General features: G+C 40.0%; 1 protein-coding gene across 5 annotated transcripts in view; it reads left to right on the top strand.

The window, feature by feature from the left end:
• LOC146002324 (uncharacterized) overlaps positions 1–22,222 on the top strand; it is a 60,735-nt gene that overhangs the window by 3,394 nt on the left and 35,119 nt on the right. For 3 of the 5 annotated variants that reach the window (XM_083140036.1, XM_083140034.1, XM_083140033.1), the window contains 6 exons: positions 5,166–5,351; positions 6,256–6,379; positions 7,015–7,223; positions 8,334–8,474; positions 12,468–12,515; positions 13,890–13,937. In XM_083140036.1, the coding sequence (XP_082996162.1) occupies positions 5,166–5,351; positions 6,256–6,379; positions 7,015–7,223; positions 8,334–8,474; positions 12,468–12,515; positions 13,890–13,937 (756 nt within the window). The remainder of the gene's footprint in view (positions 1–5,165; positions 5,352–6,255; positions 6,380–7,014; positions 7,224–8,333; positions 8,475–12,467; positions 12,516–13,889; positions 13,938–22,222) is intronic. The other 2 variants (XM_083140037.1, XM_083140035.1) reach the window with 1 other exon arrangement.

The following is a 22,222-nucleotide window of genomic DNA, read 5'->3' as shown; positions in this document are numbered from 1 at the left end:
TTATTTACTTATACTAGACTAGGAGAAATTTCAGTTCTGAAGAAAAAATATTACTGAAATAATTTCAATATTCTCTCGTCGTCGGTACGAGTAAACGCAGGTTCGATTCTCTGGGGACAGGCACGTATTTAGTATTCGGGGGGGGGGGGGGGGGTACGACCCAAGTGTCTCAGAAATAATAATAAAACTAATAATATAAACATTTAAATTTAAATAATTATATTAAATTAATATTGTATTCCTATTAATAAAAGGTGTAAGAATAGAGATATAAAAGCATGCATTCATTATCTAGCGTGTAGTTAAGATCGCTAAAATTTGTATGAAAGCAACTGCTCTGGCAAGGAAATCAGTGCCAAATAGATAAAGAATTGAATATTTATTAAATAACAAGAAAGAATGTTAGATCCAGTTGACGAAAATTAAAGTTTCAGATGAATATCTTTGGCACTGTCATTCAAAGATTATACAGCAAATGCGAAACGAGTATATTTTCATTGTTTAGCTAATGTTAGTACTTCATATGTCTTTCGGGGGGGGGGGGGTCCGGACTCTTGGGTCTCGCATCTAAATTCGTCCCTGGGCCTCCCCGATGGTGCAGTGGTAGCGTCGTCGCCTTGTAATCAAGGGGTCCCGGGTTCGATACCCGGTGGAGGAACATAGTGGTTCGGATCCCACTTTAAACTGTAGGTCCAGTCCCGATTAGCCTTTCTGTGCATAAAGTCGACTTAAAACAACAATTCAGCTAAATTCGTCCCTGACAGTGCAGTAGGATATTTCTCCCAAACCTCTCCAAATAAAATAATTATTTTGTTATGCAACAAAGGAGTCATTGTACTAAGTTAGCTTTTAAATAGACACACGTACATATGAAATTAATGTTAAATAAAGCAATTGTAAAAACTAAATATTTACTGTCTTCAAAAAGAAAACCTTCGAGTATACAAAAAATGTTAAACAACGCATATTTTCATTATTTAATATTTGTATTTCGGGGGATGGGGGGGGGGGTCCGGAACCCCTGCCCCCCTTTCTAAATACGTCCTTTTCTGGGAATTGAGGTCTTGCACGAACTGAATGAGGTTTGACGACCGCTCGACAGACGGACGGGGTGGAGCTTTGGTTTCAAACAAAGAGGTCGAACTTTGCATAATTTTACACAGCGTCTCGTTGATGTTGGATGAGTAATGTCTTGTTTTTTTGTTTTTTTTTTATACATTTCTGGGATTACTAGCGTTAATAATTTGCATACTTAATTAATTATGCTTATCCTCATGTTCCTGTCGTAATTCATGGAGCAAATTGACGTATGAGAATTTACTCCTCTCGAATTTAAACACTCTCGAGACCACATTGAGCGGTGTGTATTTGTTTTTTCATTTTGGCTGTACACACTGAAATTATACTTGTCAATAATGCTTTATCTACGGTGTTTTTGGAAAGACTTAGAGAAAGCACGAATAGTGTAGCCGATTATTTTGCGCCAGTCTTATCTGTCAAACTTACCTTATTATGCAAGACTAAATAGCAAGAGTAAATAGCAGAGTGCAGGAAGAAGTTATGAATGAATGCTTGTAGCGATTTAATCCTTCTCGAGGTGCCAGTAACGCATCGAGACCATACGGATGTCTAGGTGAGAAGTTTATGTGCCATTCCACATGATTTAGTCATCTACATCCCCGAAGAGTTGAATATTATGAATGGTTGTATCGAACAATTACAATGCGACGCTTCCATTGGAATCAAAAGTCATTCACAGTGGGGAAGTTAACGAACAGCATATGCGACACTTCTCATCTGATAATCCACATTGGACAGGTCCCAGCCGGATAGTTGATGCTGGAAACTTAATGGTGAGTGGTTGGCCCATTTTTCATGGATGGAACCTTAAATGCTGAGGGCTACTTGGATTTATTAAGTGAACAGGTTTTTCCATCCTTGCGTACGGAATGGGTACTTTTTCCAGTTTTTTTCAACAGGACAGAGCGCCACTACACTACCGGAACGTTTTGAGACAGCTTCTGTCTGTTTCGGCTTGTATATATGCATTTTACAGGAGGTGTTAAGCAAGCACGTATCTAGAAATATGTTTCGGGGCGGAGGGGGGGGTCCGAACCAAGTGTTTCAGGAATAATAATAATAATAATAATAATATTTATATTATAATAATTATATTAAATCAAATTAATACTAATTACAATATGCGTACATAAATTAATATTATATTATTATTACAAGATTAGGTAAAAAGACTGTAGCTATAAAAATGGAGATATAACAGCCCAAATTCATTACGTAACTTACCTTTAGATAAGATCGAAATAATTTACATAAAAACAAGTGCTCTGGCAATGAAATTAATGTCAAATAGATGAATAATTGAATATTTATCGCATAACAAAAAATGATGTCACATGTAGTTGGAGAAAAGTAAGTTTCTGATTAAAAAAAAGTTCAGAGGGAATTAAGAACCATCGATTATGCAACAAGTGGTAATATTTTCATTACTTAATTTTAATACGTCGTAAGCATTTCGGGGGGTTCCGCACCCCTGGACCTCTCCTAAATACCCCCTCCTGTCCCTGAAAGCCGTATGATCCCAATATAATCCTTGTCTTCCATGATATGAAAAACTCAATATGCTGACCAAGGCAGTAATTTATTTTATTATAAAACATAAACTAAACGTAACTTTTAGGGGAGTAATGTTTGTGTGTATACAGGGTGACTGGTAATTAGATGTATTCCCTGAAAGGGGTTAAAGTAGAGACAATTTGCAATAAATTTGACCATATGATACCCCGTCCGAAAATTAGTAGTTTTCGAGATAATCGAGTTTCAATTGTTTTTTTAAAAAATGACAATTTTCCACATAAAAAGATGAATTGAGAAAAAACTGCTCATTGTGTGGAACTTATTTCAGCGTTTTCTGATAGCTAACAAATAAGTGGTTCATTGAAAAAAAAGGTTTTCCCAAATAACAATCACATGTAAGTAACGGGTGGGTCTAAACTTACAAGTGATGATAAAAAAATGGACTCTTAGTTTACTTGGCAACGTATTAATAACAAAAATGGTATGACACGAAGCGTACAAATTACGTAAATTACTTCCTTGTGACATCTGCTATCCAACAAGGTACAAATGTTGCTAACATACACATTTGTGTACAAGAAATAATACTTCATTCATCTTCATGTGAATGGAATCAATGAACAATACAATTAAAGAACATTACATGTCTTGCTCAAAGTGGGCACCTCTGTTACGAATGCAGGCACGCAGGTTTTTACGGACATTTGTTCTCTTAACTCGTGATGTGATGGTGTCCTTGATGTGTTGATCAACTGTTAAGATCCTCCCCCTGAGCTCTTCTTGTGAGTTTACCGGTGTCTTGCCAAGTGGCTCCAAATGTAAAAGTCGCAAGGCTTTAAATCGGGGGATCGAGCCGGCCAGGGAATCGGACCGCCTCGGCCAATACATTTCTTTGGGTAATTTTCATCCAGCCACTGTCGCACGCCCAAGCAGAAGTATGAATGGGCGTAATCAACAATCATTTCATCGAGCCATTTTTCCTGCCCAAAATCTTAAATGGCATCACTTATGAACATTTTTTGAGGAACGGGATGGCAATGTTGTTGGAGGATGTGCCTCTAGCTACAAGACGTGACATGATTTATCAGCATGATGACTGCCCAGCTCGATCCCCCTATCGATTTGACGCCTTGCGAGTTTTACATTTGGAGCCACGTGACAAGACACCGGTAAACTCACAAGAAGAGCTCAGGGGGAGGATCTTAACAGTTGATCAACACATCAAGGACACCATCACATCACGAGTTAAGAGAACAAATGTCCGTAAAAACCTGCGTGCCTGCATTCGTAACAGAGGTGCCCACTTTGAGCAAGACATGTAATGTTCTTTAATTGTATTGTTCATTGATTCCATTCACATGAAGATGAATGAAGTATTATTTCTTGAACACAAATGTGTATGTTAGCAACATTTGTACCTTGTTGGATAGCAGATGTCACAAGGAAGTAATTTACGTAATTTGTACGCTTCGTGTCATACCATTTTTGTTATTAATACGTTGCCAAGTAAATTAAGAGTCCATTTTTTTATCATCACTTGTAAGTTTAGACCCACCCGTTACTTACATGTGATTGTTATTTGGGAAAACCTTTTTTTTCAATGAACCACTTATTTGTTAGCTATCAGAAAACGCTGAAATAAGTTCCACACAATGAGCAGTTTTTTCTCAATTCATCTTTTTATGTGGAAAATTGTCATTTTTTAAAAAAAACAATTGAAACTCGATTATCTCGAAAACTACTAATTTTCGGACGGGGTATCATATGGTCAAATTTATTGCAAATTGTCTCTACTTTAACCCCTTTCAGGGAATACATCTAATTACCAGTCACCCTGTATATATCGTCCTGTTGTGTAACTTGTTACATTTGTACTTGGTACAGAGTCTGAAGAAGACCTTGCTAGAAGGTTGAAACGTTACGTTTAGTTTATGTTTTATAATAAAATAAATTACTGCCTTCGTCAGCATATTGAGTTTTTCATATCATGGAAACAAGGCTTAATGGTGTTGTACTTGTCTTCCAATAAGTTAAGGAGGAAATTATATAATAAATGCTTTTGATTTGATTTTGATTTGTTTTATTTTACTTCGCTTTTTGTGCCACTTTTGGCTAATTTGCGAAGATGGAGATAAGTGATGACATGATGAAATTGATGAATGGACACTCACAAACATCCACTCCCAGGCCGGGATTCGAACCCGGGACCCCTAGCGCCACGAAAGCCGGCACAACAAATGCTAACGAGTATATTTTCATTATTGAATTTTCGTACATAATAGGTCTTTCGGGTGTGTGTGTGTAGGGGAAGGGAGGTCCGGACCCCTAAATACGTCCTTCCTGTCCCTCAAAGCCCTATGATCCCAATATAATCCTTGTCTTCTAATAAGTTCAGAGGAAATTATACAACAACGGCTAAACGAATATATTTTTCATTATTTAATTTTAGGACTTGATAAATCTTTCGGGGGGGCGCACCCGCTGAACCCCTCCCCCCAAATATGTCCTGGTGTTAAGGGACTTTTGACTCACCCTGCAGAGTTAGCCTCATGGCAGTCCTTGTCTTGCAGAAACTGAACATCCGGCGGCAGTGCAGGAAGCATGAGGAGCTGCTGCTCTCCCTGAAGGAGGCCCCCGAGTACAAGAAGGTCGCCAGGGACTTCTCCAAGATGCTCGAGACGCTGACGGCGAACGGAGGGAGGAACGTCACTTGCGTCGAGGACATCGACGACTTCTATCACGTTCTTTCGTTCCAGGTGAGGCCTTTCTCTTACACTCCTCACAAAATATTTGGAGGTAATAGTGTTGGGCACGGCCTTGGAATGCAACAACACATGGTATCTGTCTGTTAGATGTTCTCGTTCTCGTGGTTAGGTCGACGAATGCCGCTGTACGTACCTATCACATATTGCCTGCTATAACAACATTCCAAACTTTTTGTGCCTAATATAACAATATTCCAAACTTCTTGTGATAAACAACGACGTATTTAGGTGGGTCTAGGAGGGTCCGGACCCCCGAGAGACTTACCAAGTACTAAAATTAGATAATGAAAATGTACTTTTTAGCATTTGTTGTACTGTAATCAATGGTTATTCATTTCCTATGAACTTGCAAGGCAAGGATTCTTATATTAGGATCATACTGCTTTGAAGGACAGAACCAAAGATTTATGCACACTACTACTTATGATAATATCCATAAAATATCAATGGAACTTTGCTTTTCGTCAACTGGATCTAACATTCCTTTTTTATTATTCAATTAATATTCAATTCTTTATCAATTTGACATTAATTTCCCTGTTTATACACACATTTTGGCTACATTAAGTACACGCGAGCTACATAATAAATATAGCCTATGCGTAAAAATAAGCGGGACATCATGGGTCGAAAATGCCGGCATCTGCCCCATGCCGCGCCGTCTGCAGTTACGCGCTATCTCGGCCCGGAGCCAAAACGAACGCACTGTACCATCTTTTTACGTATTCGTGTAATAACAAAATGCAATATTAATAAATTTACGTATTTTAACATATTTAAACATTTATATATTAGTATTATTGAGACACTTGGTTCGGACTCGCCGAAATGTATTTCTAGATATGTGCCTGTGTATAAATGTTTAAAAAAGATTACACCTGTTGTTCAATTGCAGGTGTTGACCGGGATGTCTTTCCCCTCGTGGGTGGGGCAGGTGTTCCCGCAGCCCCTCAGCGCTGCCATGGCCTTCAGGTACGCCCTCCCGACCTTCGCCCCACAAATGGAGAAATTTAGATCAGGTAAGCGACAACTTAATTCCGTCAAGCTTTTAGAAATAGTTTCAATGCAGCGGAATAAAACATTAGAGGAAGAATCACACGGAACTGGATTTCCAGTAGAAATGGCCTAGTTCGCGCTGGACTGGCTACATGGCCAGAAATGATGGTTACTTGGCTGGTTTTGATGAATAGACAGTGTTGTAATTGCAATTGGCTTTCTCTGCTAGATTCTATAGAGCAGCCAATCAAAGCGAAGGTTGGTCGCATGAAGATAATCTGAGATCTTGGAAAGAGAAAGTTTCTTGTTTGTGGTTTCCGAGTAGCCTATTGTTTTCTCTTTTTGTTGTTGTTGTTTTATTTTGTTCGCTGCTCGATGAAAGGAAAATTAATAGAGATCGCGTTCATTAATATTTAGTAATTTATCCAAAGCGATGAGATTTGCACGCGACAAATGTGGTTCGCCAATAACGAAAATCCTTATTATTACTAGTGTATTAAATGTTTGATTAATTTGTGTTTTAAACTTTTAATACAAGTTGCTTTATATATGACAAGCCTACTTGATACTAAATCTATTTCAAATTCTCAATTTCCGAGAATATCAATTATCTTTAGAGGAAAGAGTTTTTTCAACGTAACTCTTCTTCTCTCTCCAGGTCCGCTCCTGCAGGAGATGGTCTGCCACATGAGGAACAAGAGCAGGCGGTCGCTCTTCCCGGACAGGAAGGCCTTCTTGTACGCAGCGGACAGCGAGCCCCTGATCGCCCTGCTGAGGAGCCTCGGCCACACGGACTGCCTCCTCCCGCCTCACGGGGCCGCGGCCATGGTGGAGCTGCGGAAGAACGTGGGCCAATACGAAGTGCAGGTACGGAACGTCGTCTGCTCAGAATATTTAATGGGTCGGCAAACACAAAGAACTAATTTTCAGCCTCCCCGCTGGCCTGGTGGTAACGGATTTGGAGGCACATTGCACAATGGTTCGGATCCCTCTTTAAACCGTTGGTTCAGTACTGAGTGGACTTACAACCATGGTTGTTACAGGTCCAGCAACCCATAAATTCTAATGGGTTCTGTTGGAGTTTCGCAACAGGACCTGTTTTCTCCCACAATTTGAATTCGGTCCAAGTTGCGTAATGTTTCAATAGGAAACTTGGACCGTATTGAAATTCATCCGGAAAAAAGATTCCGGCACCGAATTTAACAGATAAAAAGGTTCCCTACGGTCCAGAACCTACTTACGCTCGCTGATTTTCTCCAACGTGGGCCTGTCGATAGCGTTCATTGACATTTAATATGAACCAACTGTTTGTGTTAGATTCTGTAGCTTCCACATAAATTTTAATGCCGTTTTTATACATACACACATGGCATATGCCGGAGGTCTCCAAACTCACCGAGTCATTGAGCTACTTCCCACATTTGAAAATACATGACGAGCTACCAAGTATGCATTCCATTTTTTTACGATCCCTCGTTGGTTTATATAAAAACTTTGAGATGCTTCTTACCATGTTAATAAGAAGGACGATTCTCATTTCCATCCACATTATTTGTTACGTTGGGTGAATGGGATATTGGGACGAGTTGTCCAAGTGTCCATCTATCGGTGAAAGCAGATCTTTCTGCCAACGTTTCGCTCAAATATTGCCGCTCTTATCTACAATCTATTCTAGCCAAACCCTTCACGAGCTACTGGAAATTCAACTTCCGGCAGCTCGCGATCGACGGTTTGGCGATCGCTGGTCTATGCTGGTCAGAGATGAAGCATGGAATAAGTAGCAATGAAATTTTTCTTGGAATGTTTATGAATTTAACGCTAAAAATGAAGTTATTTTTTAATTTATATACATGTATTGATTGCTTTATCTTGAAAGTGTCTCTTGAAATTAATAATTATTCAGTGCAGAAAGGTTTTAATTTGTCGCACCTTCGCTCAGTCTAGAAAAGGCGCTTAACGGAAATAAATCCTTTGCAGGTATTTTACAAGGGCACTTCTGAATCTGGCGTCCAGCGGGTGAAGCTTCCTGGCGCCGACAGCTGCTCCGTCCCCCTGGAAGCGTTCGTCAAGTTGACCAGGAGCAAAGTCACGGACGACCTGGTCAGGGATTGCCAAGTGGTACGTGGATAAGGATATTGTACTTTCATAAATAGACGGTTCCTACAGCATATATCTAAATAAAAGAGGGACTGATTGATTCCACGTCAAATCACCATGGGCCAGGCCATGACGCCCACCGATTCACACTTTAATGAAACTTGGTGTATTTGTTAATATCTACTACCATGGTATGAACCATGGGCGCCCGCAAATGGGGGCCAGGGTGGCACTTGCTCCCCCTGAGATTTCTGGAGAGAGTTAATGTATGTTTATATATGCAAGGTCAAAGTAATGTGGCCTTGAAGTGAAAATTTCAATATTTTCATATAAATATTTTTTTTGTGAAAACAAGCCCAAAATGAAAGTTGTACCATAATTGGAAGCAAAGGTATGAATGGTTCCATTTGACCTTGTAAGTACATACTTTGTTCAAATGTTGGTACCGTCTATCACTGAGGGCTAAAATTTTACATATGTAAATTACTTCATGTCTACTACCATCCTACCAAATTTCATAAAAATCTGAAATGGTTGGGTTCAAAAGTTCTATTTTTTGTGATGATTTATCATGGAATGAACCATATGCATTTACATGAAATTGAGTTTAATGAAGATTTATTAACAGAAGCAGTAAAAAAGTCATTAATTTTATTTTATAGCCTTTTAGAACATACTTTAAGCTTAAATTTTAAGAAAAAAATGTCATAACTGCAGTGCCTTTTAGTGATAATGCAATTTTAGTAATGTCAGACGTTGACACAAGGAAATCAACATTATTTACAATACAATAATTTTTCTGACGCAGTGCAAAGGAATCTTGGTGACAACTTTTTAAATGGAATATACGATATCTATGAACTTTAGAAAAAAAAATAAAGTGATATGTCCATTTGACACTGAGATATAACTTTTTCTGTTAAGCACAGCAGGCTACCACCATAGCCTTAGCAATGCAAAAATTCTGAAACTTTAGCCTCCTGTTTCTCAGTAACTATGAGGTCTAGAAAAGAAAAGTTTGCATGTGTGCATACCTTGTTAGTATTAACAAATGCACCAAGTTTCATTAAAATCTGAATCGGTTGGTGTCATTCTGAAAATTTTCTGAGTGATTTGATGTGGAGTGAAGCGGGTGATATTCTTGGAAGGTAGTGAAATGGCAACCTCCCTTGCATTGCATGTAGTACACCTCTCAGTCTAACGAGATGAATTTCCGATTGCCTCATCCAATCATTATTCATCCCTATCATCGATGTCGAAAGTGGCCGAAGCGAAGAACGTCGTGAAATAAATAAACCAATCACTTAATGATGCTCGATTGACTAATTGGTTCTTTTTTTACTTCGCTTTTCTACCAGTTTTGGCTAATCGCGAAAATGAAGATGGTGGCGCTCAACACAAGTCCAATGGATTCAGACACCAGAGCCTCGCTAGTCTGCAAAATGGAGTCCAGCGTGTACCAGTGAGGTGACGTTTGAGTCTCTACGGGACTCTTCCCAAGCTCTTCCGTCCGTGGCAGTGTGCCAACTTAGCTCTCTTGGAGCCAAATCTGGCTCCTTTGTGCACTCGTTAGGCTGTGAACTGGGACGCTCACCCCCGTGCCTCACTATGATGCCATCACTGGTTCCGGCCCATATAGACCAACTTTTGTCATAATTATGCATTTTGCACGTGACATGATATTGTTATATTGGCTGCGTCGCCCCACTCCCTCTTATCTCCCCAGCTACTTCCTTATACCGCCGTGTTTGACGTAAAATTGACATAATATTGTTATCAGGGAATTCTTTATTTTCGACTTCATACGACCGTCGGTGGATTATTGAGATGGGCGATGCCGCCGAATCTAGATGTTGAAAACTAAGAATAAATTGTCATCAATTTAGAGTTTACGATAATAGCAGTGCCCCCACCTCTTTGACAACTAACATTACCCTAAGAAAGCACTTTATCCAGCCTTCGTAAATCTAGCTCCTTGAAAGTCAGTTTTAACTCCATTTAAGGTGAAATTGAGTTCTTTTATGCGCATCAGGTTTGGCAATACTGCCAGGAGGCAAGGAGAAAAGCATTGATCACATGGAAATATCATTTGATTCGTTCTCTTGGGAATATAAAACTTCGATGGAATAGAAAAATATGTCAAAGGGAAGAGGGCAGTTTGAAGATGCATTTCACCAGCGGAAAAGTCGAAACTTCCATTTGAATAGCCGTAAGCTGATGTTGAAGTTCATTCCCCATAAGGAATACATGGGATTCCGAAAATTCTTATTCATCATATTTTTCAAACATCGTGTCCAGCTTAATAATCAACATAAAAAAAAACGCTCCCACTTGCAACATGGAGAGAAATTCATACTCTTGGGTACATCCAGGGTTCTCTCAGTGGGGTGGCGTGACTTTTTCAAAAGTGTTAACGGTCATCAGACGTTATTATCCCCACCTTACCCTCCCCCCCAAAAGACAACAACATGCCTTTGATCTGGATTCTTGTTCATTTCGTTCTTTTTTTTTTCAATCCGCTCAATGATTTATTTAGCAACAATCACTCCTAGAAAGAACTACCACTCATGAGAGAGTTACCGCGAAAATCCAGTGAATAGTAGTCGAGCCTTGTCAACCATCTCTGTTTCTTTGCAAAGAGGTGGAAAGGGGAAGAAGAACCACACATTCGGGTCAGTTTGACGTTTCTGCGTTGAGCAGACGACAGAATTCCTCTCCTCCAGCGGTGGAAGTGAAGTCCAGATGTACGTTCTACCGTTGCCAACATAGTTTGTTGGAGCAAGGTTTGTCCAAATCACGAATCGCATCAAGTACTTATCTTTTCGTCTATTACTAAATGGTCTCAGTTGTAGTTAAATCCAGCTTTGGCTTTGCAGTCTAGCTCTTGTTGCTTCAGAGAAATAGTATCCTCGTTTTAGGCGGGATTTAGCTCTTTTCTGGAAATCCAATGTGGTAACACTTGCTGATCCGGTAGGCCGCAGCGGCAACAGGGCCCCTAAACAGGCATATGAATAACCCCGCAGCACACTTGCCTCCAAGTCTTTCCCCGCTGTTCCCTTGCATTGGCGGGCGCCCTTTCCTCTTGTTGCCTCTTGAGGGTAGCGGAACGGCCTGTCTCTTCGCTTTTGTCGGCTGCAGGAAAAATGTTCTCTGCAATATACACTCAACTGCAACGCTGTCGGTTAACTTATTTCACAATGTTGTTATTTTATTGAGAAGAAAAAACTTTTTAATTTCTTTACATTTTGCTGTTACCTGCGGTAACACCGGTTACATGCACGCCACGCCTCTGGTTTTCTTTTAGTAGCAGTGGCCATTCGGGCGATATTGAAATAAATGCACAATTGGTGCGTAACTGTATCTCCTCCCCTTAAACCGCAATGAATGTTCGTGTTCCCCACCTGTACGAGCAGATTAAAGGGAGGGGCGGAGGGTGTTTCCCCCCTCACCTCCTTCCGTGCAATGTTAAAACTAGCAATAAGCTGTCACCCAAGATGAAGATGTATAAAATTTTAATGAATGTGACGAGAGGGAGAATGAAATAAAAAAGATCACGGGAAAAGGTCTATAATCCCCTGGTGCCTCGGAGGTCGGTCTGTGCGGCCGTAAGGAACATGGGCGTCCGGAAGGGGGGCAAGGGGGGCCGTGCCCCCCCTGGAAAATGAAAGTTAACATAAAAATATGTATTTCACACATATAATTTCATTTTAGCCACAATAATATGTGTTAATTATTGCATGAACACCATAAATTCAAATTTAAGCAATGTTTTTTAGGGAACAACACTATTTTGGGGGAAAATTTGCCTTCGTTTGCTCCCCCCTGGAAAAAAATACCCTCCTTGCCCGTCCCTGGAAAAAATCCTGCGGACGTCCATGGTAAGGAATGTAGCTGCAAGAGTTGTTCCCGGACAATCGACAATCCAATCGTTCAAGCATTCATCCATGTGTTGAAAAATATTCATGTTCCTTGTAAATTTACATCCTTGCATAATGTCTACTTTTTTTCACGCAGGAACCCACGAGGAACTTCGAGTGTGAGCCAGGGGCGGAAGGCGTAACGGTGAGTGCGTCAGTTAACTTTCTCGTTTTCCAAGTTCATTTGCGGTACAATTTCTAAAAAGTTCAGACACTTGAAGACTTGTCGAGACGAGACCAACACTTTGCGTCTGCGCAAACAGAACAGAACTGTCCGTGACTGTACGTTCCCTCAAATAGTTCGACAGCTCAAAGAATCTGTTTTTTAATAAAAGTAATAAAATACAATAACTATGATTTTCAGTACACTAACTGTACAAAATATAAGAGAAATAATGGACAACAATTGAGTTAGATATTCACTGATTCACGGATGGCAAAGTCTCTTCATTTATGTAATAATAACAATAAATTTGAATTGAAATTGGTATATTTTAATAACTTATAATAGTTATTATTGTAAAATAAAATAATTATTATTGTCATTATTATTTGCACTAATCAAGTTTTATGTACCGGCCGGGCCCCCTTACAAATATTTCTGACTATGCCCGTGCTCATAAGGGATGAGCCCCCCCGAAATAAAATTCTGGCTACGGGCACGTATGAATGCTAAAAATAGAAATAAATATGTGTAGACAACGGCAATAAAAGAAGTAGGTTTTGTTATAATATATTTCTTTTCAAAAAACATGTCCCGACCCGGGGACGGAGAGGGTCGACTTTCGAACTCGCCACTGAAGTTCCCGGATTCGAGTCCCGGTCTGTATATGGCTGTCATCTTATCGCTCATCCTCAGCGTCGCTCTTGGCGACAAGTGGGAGAAAAGCGAAGCTAAATAACACAAATACAAAGAAAATATAAATGACAGAGTAAGGCCTAAGTCATACTTTAAAGAAATATCTCTAAGGAGTGTATGAGAAAGAGAGAGAGCGGGGTGAAGGATAAAAGAGAAAAGGAAGAGAGTATGAGAAAAAGAAAGGCTATAAATGAGAAAAGAATGTTGAGAAAAAAATGAGATAATGAAGGACACAAAAATAAAAGTTTGAACGAAATATAGAAAGAGCAAGGGAATAGGACTGATGAGGAAATAGAGAAGGAAGTGGGATTGAAAAGTAAAGAGATGATGGAGGATACAGAAAAGAAACAATGAGAAATGAAAGAAAGAAAGGAATAGCGAATGAAAGGGAGAGAGAGAAATATGAAAAATATCATGAACACCGACCAAGAGTCCACCATCTTAGGAAACGAATTCCCCCTGCTCCTCTGTGGGGACGCTTCAGCACTTTCGATGGTCGACAGGCTGATATTTAATGTTACACAGGTTAACAATGGTTTCGAAGCGAATGTGCAATGTTACAATTAGAGCGTTTTCATACTTGTGAACAGAAGTTACATTCATGAGAATCACAAGTAAAGTATTATCTTGTAGCTAATGTTTTTTTGTTCTTTTGAACAGGAGCCGGTTTGTTTTCACAAGGGGCGTCCGAACGTGAAGAAAGCCAAGGTAGGTGGTCCATTGGACACAATTTTCAATTACTTTCTCTAGAAACAAAAGAAGAAAGAAATGGTAAATTGTTCCCCTGTGCTTAGCACCACGCCATGAAGGCGTATAGGGGGTGTGGGGGTAACGCCCCACACTTTCTTGATCCGGTCGTGAGTGGGGGTGATGTGATCAGCATCACGCCCCTGACCGCTTTTACCCCCCAGTGTTTCCCCCAGGTACCCATGTTATTCGACGCTGGGTAGGCGCCGGGGCCGCTTCCACCGTTAGCGCCAAATTAACATTTGAACCTATAATTGCTCATAAGAATTGATTAAAATAGTCTATAGTTATTCAGTTATGTGGGTTTAGCACGTCAATCACTCTTTCGATTCGTCTGCATTCGTTCCGTTGCTTGAACATTGATCCGCTCGTGAGAACAATTCTGTTGGGAACAACTCGAAAGGAAGGTCTAGAAAACAGCCGTGGAACTACGAGTCATGCAGTCCTGAAACTTCAAAGGATTTTGCGTTTTCTCTCGCTTCTTAGGGGTTCTCATCCAGTGGCGCATGAACGTTTTTCATTTGGGGGTTACAAAAATTCAACCTTACACCCCCCCCCACACACACACACATATATATATATATATATACACAGGGTGGCTCAATAAGTCACTTAACACCCCCAGTACAAAGCCACTGCGGCATGGAACGTGGTGAAAACCCAATCGTTGCCTAACCAAGGGGGAACCATAATGACGTCACCCATCTTGATCTCCGCCATCTTGAAATCAACTTCAGAAATTTAAATGGGAAGGGGGTCGTGCGACATATCAAAATGGGCTAAAATTTTTCCAGGAAAACAACCAAATGTGTCAGCGACGCTAAGTAGCATAAATCAAATGATTGATTGGTTGATTGTTTGATTTGGTTTGTTTTACTTCGCTTTTCCTACACTTTTGGCTAATCGTCAAGATGATAGGATAAAATTGATGAAGGGTAAAAAAAAAAAAAAGGTAAAGTGTTCCCATGTGCATAGCACCACGCCATGAAGGCGTATAGGGGGTGTGGGGGTAACGCCCCACACTTTCTTGATCCGGTCGTGAGTGGGGGTGATGTGATCAGCATCACGCCCCTGACCGCCTTTACCCCCCAGGGTTTCCCCCAGGTACCCATGTTATTCGACGCTGGGTAGGCGCCGGGGCCGCTTCCACCGTTAGAAAAGTTCCCGGATTTGAACCGGCCGGGGATCGAACCCGGGACCTTGAGCATGGTAGTCAGACGCGTTACCGACTGAGCCACCAGGGACTAACACAAATAACACCCATGCCCAGGTCGGGGTTCGAACCCGGGATCTCTGGCTTAATAGTCAAATCAGCTTGTTTTGGATTTTCGAAAGTGGGTGGGATTAACACGTGCTTCTTTTCAGTAGTCCTTCCTCATTTTGCAATCCTTTCCTTTCTTTGACGTTCTATTTTTAGGAGGGGCGGATTATGACCCACACCTTGGGCACGCCACTGATTGCTACCCCAAGTGTCCACATCACCGCACGTCACTGATTCTAAGCATATCTAATTCATAGGTAAATCCTTCCCCTTCTGATAAAATCACAAATAGCACCCTGTTTTAATGTCTAGGAAATATCGCTGATCCATTTCAACTAGGAATGGTATCGAGATGAGACAAATGTGTCACAACTCAAACTTGCACAACGTATAGGGTCATTAAAGCAAAAACTTTGCTTAATAACGTTTTTCTGCTTTACAGTTTGTTCGACGCTGCGAACCATTTTATCCTGAATTGATGAAACCGGGCAGCACAGGCTCGCAATTGTCACTAATGGATTAACATTTCAATTACAATAAACAAAATAAACGACTTATTTGAAATATGAATAAGATATACGCTTGGTATTTCTGAATAAGACACAGTAATTTAAATTTATTTTAAGTAAATTCTTCAAATGTGATACCAAAGTTTCGAACGAGATCGTCTCAGACATCAAGTATCGTCTCGTTTTGATTTTGCAGATATTTATTTCAGTCTCGTCTCGAAATATGAGACTTTTCTTGTCTCTTACCATCTCTATTCAAAACATCTCTTAATATATAGGTTTAAATACAGCTTTCCGAACACCCTCTGACAAAGTTAAAAAATATTCGGTGAGATACATTGTACTCCCCAAAATTGGTCTGTCGTGTCGCTTCTCGAAAACAAGACGAGGCAGGAATTGTGGAAGTATTTCGTTTCGGAAAATTCCATTTGAAAAATTCAAAATGAAAGTAGGTCAGTCATACAGGCTACTCTTCTGATGCACGTTTATATATTCGAATCGACGCGATCCCTTGTTTACAAAACATGTACCCCCGTTACACGAAGGGGCATTCTACTACAGCGTGATTTTCTGAAAGTAAACTTTAGCTCCTTCCATCGTTCCACACACATTTTCAATAATTTTCATCTCCTTAAAAATATTTCCAAACACACAGATCAATGAACTAACTAGAAGCAAACACAATGTAGTACATGTAGAATAAGTTTACAATGGTTTGAATTCCTGTGGTAAGGAAAATAATGCTTACATTATTGAGCGATTAGAAAATACTAGGTTATTTGACAGTAGCGTCTTGTATCTGAGGGGGGGGAGGGGTAAAAGGGGTACAACTAGAATATTCGAGTTAGGAGGGTACAGTACCCCCGTTCCTGCGCCACTGTAATCTCGTCACACCAAGGGACAATCTTTGCGATCTCTATTACCTGGAAGCGCGAACAAGCATGAGCAACACTGTGATTTTTCCTTCAATTTTTTGTGTGATTAAAAATGGGCAACTTCACTCATTTAGTTTTTGATCTTTCACACGTGCAGTTTTCGTGAGTCTTATGCTGTGATAAAACATTCGATTCTCCGGTCCCGCCCACGGCTTCCTTCATCCAAGCAGGGGCGGTTTAAGGGCCGCGCGCCCATCGTCAGTAGCACCAAAATCTTATTTATTTATTGAAATTTCCAGTATAGCAGAAGCCATTTTAAACCGGAAAGAAACAACAGTAAAACAGTACACTAGTGTTAAAAGGCAAAGTCTCCCGTGCATATTGGGCCCACACATTCTCCATCTCGGCTATTTTGGAGGTGATGTGATAAACACCACGCTCCGGCCGTCTGTAACCCCCTACCCCCAGGATGGCCTCCAGATGACATGAGGATGGGTAAGCTCCAGAGCCGCTTAATGGGAAGACAAGGCCGGAAAAATTCCGACCTTAGGTCATCCACCCTTGGTTTGATTGATTGATTGATTTGTTGTTTTAAGTCCACTTTATACACAGAAAGGCTAATCGGGACTGGACCTACAGTTTAAAGTGGAATCCGAACCACTATGTGCCTCCACCGGGTATCGAACCCGGGACCCCTTGATTACAAAGCGGCGAGGCCCCATCCATCCACCCTTGGAATCGAATTCGAGTATCTCGCTTGACAGTCAGACGCCCTGCTATTTGTTTTTAAAAGGGTTGGATTTGTGCATGCAAGAATTAATTGAAATCACTGTAGCAATTTAAGCTAAGAGATGTCTGTTATCTTGATATTTTTATGTAAGAATTACAAATATATATCTACCTACAATAAACGCGCTTCTAAGAGTAACAAATTATTTTTAAAAAATAAGGCTCCGATTAAAACCGTAAATACGAGTATATAACATGATTAGGTTTTTTCATTGAGGAAGGTTGAAAGTAGGAGAGCGCCAAAAATGCATGTCACCCGGGTGGAATTCTTATTGCAATAATAAAAATGTCTTCTTATTTTAGATACCTTCTGACGAAATTCCTGTCTTATCTCTGTGAAATAGTATGACGTCACCTGCGATGGCTACTGTATTTTCTGCATCCAGAAATGCAAGTGGTTTTATTTTGTATTTGGAGCGGTGTATCTAGTCAAGTAATAATGAATTCGTTAATAATAATAATATAACTTTGTGTAGCCTATATGTTTTGCGGATTAAATAAACCGTGTTTCGGGAATAAGAACAACAGTTTTATTTCAACTTCTATCCGTGAAAATAGAATAGTCAACTGTTTCTGTTTTTGCTTGCTTGACTTCTGTGGGTACATGCAACATACTAACGCAGTTGGCAATTTCGTTGCTTTTTCAGAAACTAATTCATCAAACAAGCTTCTGATCATTTCTGCATCTGCACACATAAAAATCCAGTCCTTAAAAATATATAGGATGGAAGAGAAAAATAGACAATATGGCGTCAAATACTACTTGTGCATCGCATTGTACCTCTCCTGAAATTTGTCCAGTTTTCGAACTTCTGACATAGAATAGTATAACTATTCTATGCTTCTGAAATAAGTCGCTGCTGCTTGGTGGTCCTCATTGAATTATGCACGTAAACTCGCCTCAATTAGTACTCCGGCAATTTGCTTCTTTATACAGCATATTTGCAGAAGATACAATTCCAAATACAATATACAATATACAAATACAATATACGCTGTATAAAACACAACTTATTACCACAGAGAAGATAATTTTATAAAATTATCTTCTCTGTGTTATTACTAACTTCGTTGACCCTGTACACTCACTTCAATTAATACTCCGGCAGTTTGTTTCTTTATACAGCATATTTACAGAAGATACAAGCAGGTGCTACAGGTTTATCAATATACGCTGTATAAAACACACCTTATTACTAACTTCGTTGACCCTGTCCTTGACAAATCCTTATGCGTACTGGCGATTTGTCCTGCTGTGACACCAAATCCAAAGAAAATAATTTCCTCACAACAAAATAAGCATTTTCTTGTTACATAAAGTCAGGCTCAGTGAAAGTAACCGATCATATATGAAGGAAATAATTACATTTAGCAGAAAACTAGCGGACATTGTTTTATAAATATCACAGCACTAGAGGACTAATTACAAAACAAGTGTAAATGTATCGGGGACGAGACGGATCAACACAAATCAGTCAGCTGACTCCATATTAATAACGTAATTTGTATACACGCAATTTATATTTTAAGTATGGATAATTGTAGTATGTTCATACAGAAACTATTGAGTTATTTTTCACGGATTCTATCATTCGTAAGTAGAAAAATGCCTTTGCATTTATCTTTTATTATCTTGTTAATATATTAAAAAACCTTATCCCCCTTAAATACAAACTTACACCCAAAATTAAAAGTTCTACATAAACGTCTGAATAGCTAGATCTTTTTTTCTCTTAGTGTCCCTTTTTTTTTTTTAGCCAATATAGTTTCCACCATCCTCTATAGTTTTTTGTTCCCTTCCTCCAAGTGAGAGTTGGGTATCAATTATATCTTCGAACAACACCTCTCACGCGTTTATTTCGTCATTTTTTACTTTCGTACTTACCAATTGTGCATTGCGGAATATTGTGTAGTGTGTCATTTTGCTTTTCTCACGAAAATAATGGGTAAAATTTTCGTATCCCCAAAACGTATTTCTTCAATTTTACAGGAGAAAGTACTTACCGAAATGGGTTTATTTATACTTTAGGAAGGTCTTGGAAGTTTGTTTTCACCTCGTTGAAATTTTTTTGCCGGTAAATCATGTAATTTTCGACATTAATGTCACTCCAATGCACGAAAGCTGTTCCCTTGATGTCCGTCTACGTGAACCAAATATTTGCGAGCGTTTCATGACGTAACAACCGGTCAGTGTTTCCAAATACGCGATTTTGTAACTGTGTAACAGTTCTCGAACGTAAATAAACGTGAGTTACTGTTCATCATTTCTGATTACGAACTTGCGACAACATGACGTGCACAGGATCAGTGGCGTGCTCAATGTGAGGTTGATGGGGGCTATAACCCCCCCTTTCGCCCAGTATCTCTAAGGCTATTTATGAATGTTTCATGGGCTATTTATGTATGGTTCGTGGGGCTATCCGTGAATGGTTCGTGGGGCTATCTGTGAATGGTTCATGGGGCTATCCGTGAATGGTTCGTGGGGATATCCATGAATGGTTCGTGGGGCTATCCGTGAATGGTTTGTGGGGCTATTTATGAATGGTTTGTGGGGCTATCCGTGAATGGTTCGTGGGGCTATCCGTGAATGGTTCGTGGGGCTATCCGTGAATCGTTCGTGGGGCTAGCGCCAATGGTTCGTGGGGCTATCCGAGAATGGTGTGTGGGGCTACGAATATTTTTTTCGAAACCAATTTTTAACTATTGAAACCTTTGCGTGGCCCTACTAACCTATCCACGCGCCAATGGTTCGTGGGGCTAGCACCAATGGTTCGTGGGGCTAGCGCCAATGGTTCGTGGGGCTATCTTTTTCACTATTGAAACCTTTGCGTTGTCCTACTAACCTATCCACGCGCCAGTGGTTCGTGGGGCTAGCGCCAATGGTTCGTGGGGCTATCTTTTTCACTATTGAAACCTTTGCGTGGCCCTACTAACCTATCCACGTGCCATTAAGTGAGAGTATGAGACGTGTACCTGTTTCACAATCAGTTGCTTTGTTTTATTTCAATCACTTATCGCACAACACTCTTGCTACCTTGCGTTCTGACGTCAGCAGACTGAAGTTTATTTTTAGGCTAAAGGCCTATGTTGTTATCCATATCATTAAAATTTCAGTAACCACCAAACGTCTCTAATTCCCTTATTTTCGTATTTTCCACATTCATACTTACGTATTCTTCATACTAGTACCTAGATATTTTGCTATGAAGAAGGTCGCAACACTGCATAACCACTGATCATGGACTACGCTAGTCAAGATTTCTCCGCCATATCGCGTGTAACGCAAGCAAAAGCGAAGAAAATAAAAATACTCCATATTTCGAAAATTGAGATTATTTGCCTGCAAAAAACGAAACGCGAAATAGAAGAATCCTTACGAATGCAGAATATGTAAGTATCAATGTGAAAAATACGAAAATAAGGGAATTAGAGACGTTTGGTGGTTACCGAAATTTTAATAAATAATGTCCATAACAGTAATTATTGTTCGTCCTTTTTTTCGCTTCTGTAACACACACTATGGCGGGCACAGCGTCGTGGATCAGTGGGTGTACAGTGTTTCCAATCTTCTTAACCGAAAAATGCCCCACACACCATTGACAAATAGCCCCAAATACCATTCACACATAGCCCCCAGAACCATTCACGTGTAGCCCCAAAAACCATTCACGGATAGCCCCAAAAAACCATTCACGGATAGCCCCCGTACGTTTCATGATGTAACCACCTGTCAGTGTTTTCAACCACGCCGTTGTTTTGCAAGAAGTGAAGGTTAATTTATTTTTGGTAAAAGTTCTGTATATCTGAGACACATTGAAATCGGATATTTTGTGTTTCGCATGGTTCGTACTTACCAATTGTGGGTAAAACTGTCAAAGCCGGGAATTAGATTTCTTCAAATTTACAGGAGAAAGTACTTACGGAATTGAGTTTCTGTGTAATTTCGGAAGGTCGTAGAAGTGTTTTCTTGCATTTTTCAATGTATTTGGTTGCTAATTCATGTATTTTCCTATAATAATGTCCGTCAGATGCACGAAAGCTGTTGCATTTCCATCCATGTACTTGAACCGGATGTTGCGAGAATCTGATGACGTAATCCCCGGTAAGTGTTTCCAAACACACAGTTTTTTCACTATATTGCCCAACCTAAAGCAACCTAACCTAACCTTACCGTGATGGTGCGTGGGGCTATCGTGAATGGTTTTTGGGCTATTAGTGGATGGTTATACAATCCAGAATGATTTTTGGAACTATTTGTGGAACTATTTGTGGATGGTCATACTATCCCAAATGGTTTTTGGGGCTAATGCGTGAATGGTTTTTGGGGCTATGTGGGAATTGTTTTCGGGGTTATGCGGAAATGTTTCTGTTAGGAAGGTTGAAACCCTGCTTTGCCATTTGAAACACAACGCTAGTCAAGATTTGCCCCCCTTTTTGCATGTTCAGGAAGTGAGAAAAGAACAAACAATAATTACTCGATATGTCGCCAATAGATACTAATTTCGTTAAAAATAAGCGAAATCCCTTGTTAAACAATCTTTCGCAATGCAGAATAAGTAAGTATGAATGTCAACAATTACAGAATAAACGAGTTACAGCCGATTCCCGGCTTTGACAGTTTTACCCAATTGTGTATTGCGGAACATAGTTCAAGGTGCCATTATGCTTTTTACACGAAAACAAAGACAATTTTTCACATACAGAGTGATTTTTTTTATTCCTTTCTTCGGTTCCGTAACACACGTTATGTCGGGCACGTGTGGGTATGCACATGACTCATGTTGTGGGTATGCAGTGTTTCCAACCTTCTTC

Source organism: Lepisma saccharinum, chromosome 18 (assembly GCF_977018435.1).
Source record: "Lepisma saccharinum chromosome 18, izLepSacc3.1, whole genome shotgun sequence".
In the NCBI taxonomy this organism is placed as follows: Eukaryota; Metazoa; Arthropoda; class Insecta; order Zygentoma; family Lepismatidae; genus Lepisma; species Lepisma saccharinum.
The sequence above is the reverse complement of the archived record's forward strand: the minus strand, read 5'-3'. Positions and strand labels throughout refer to the sequence as shown.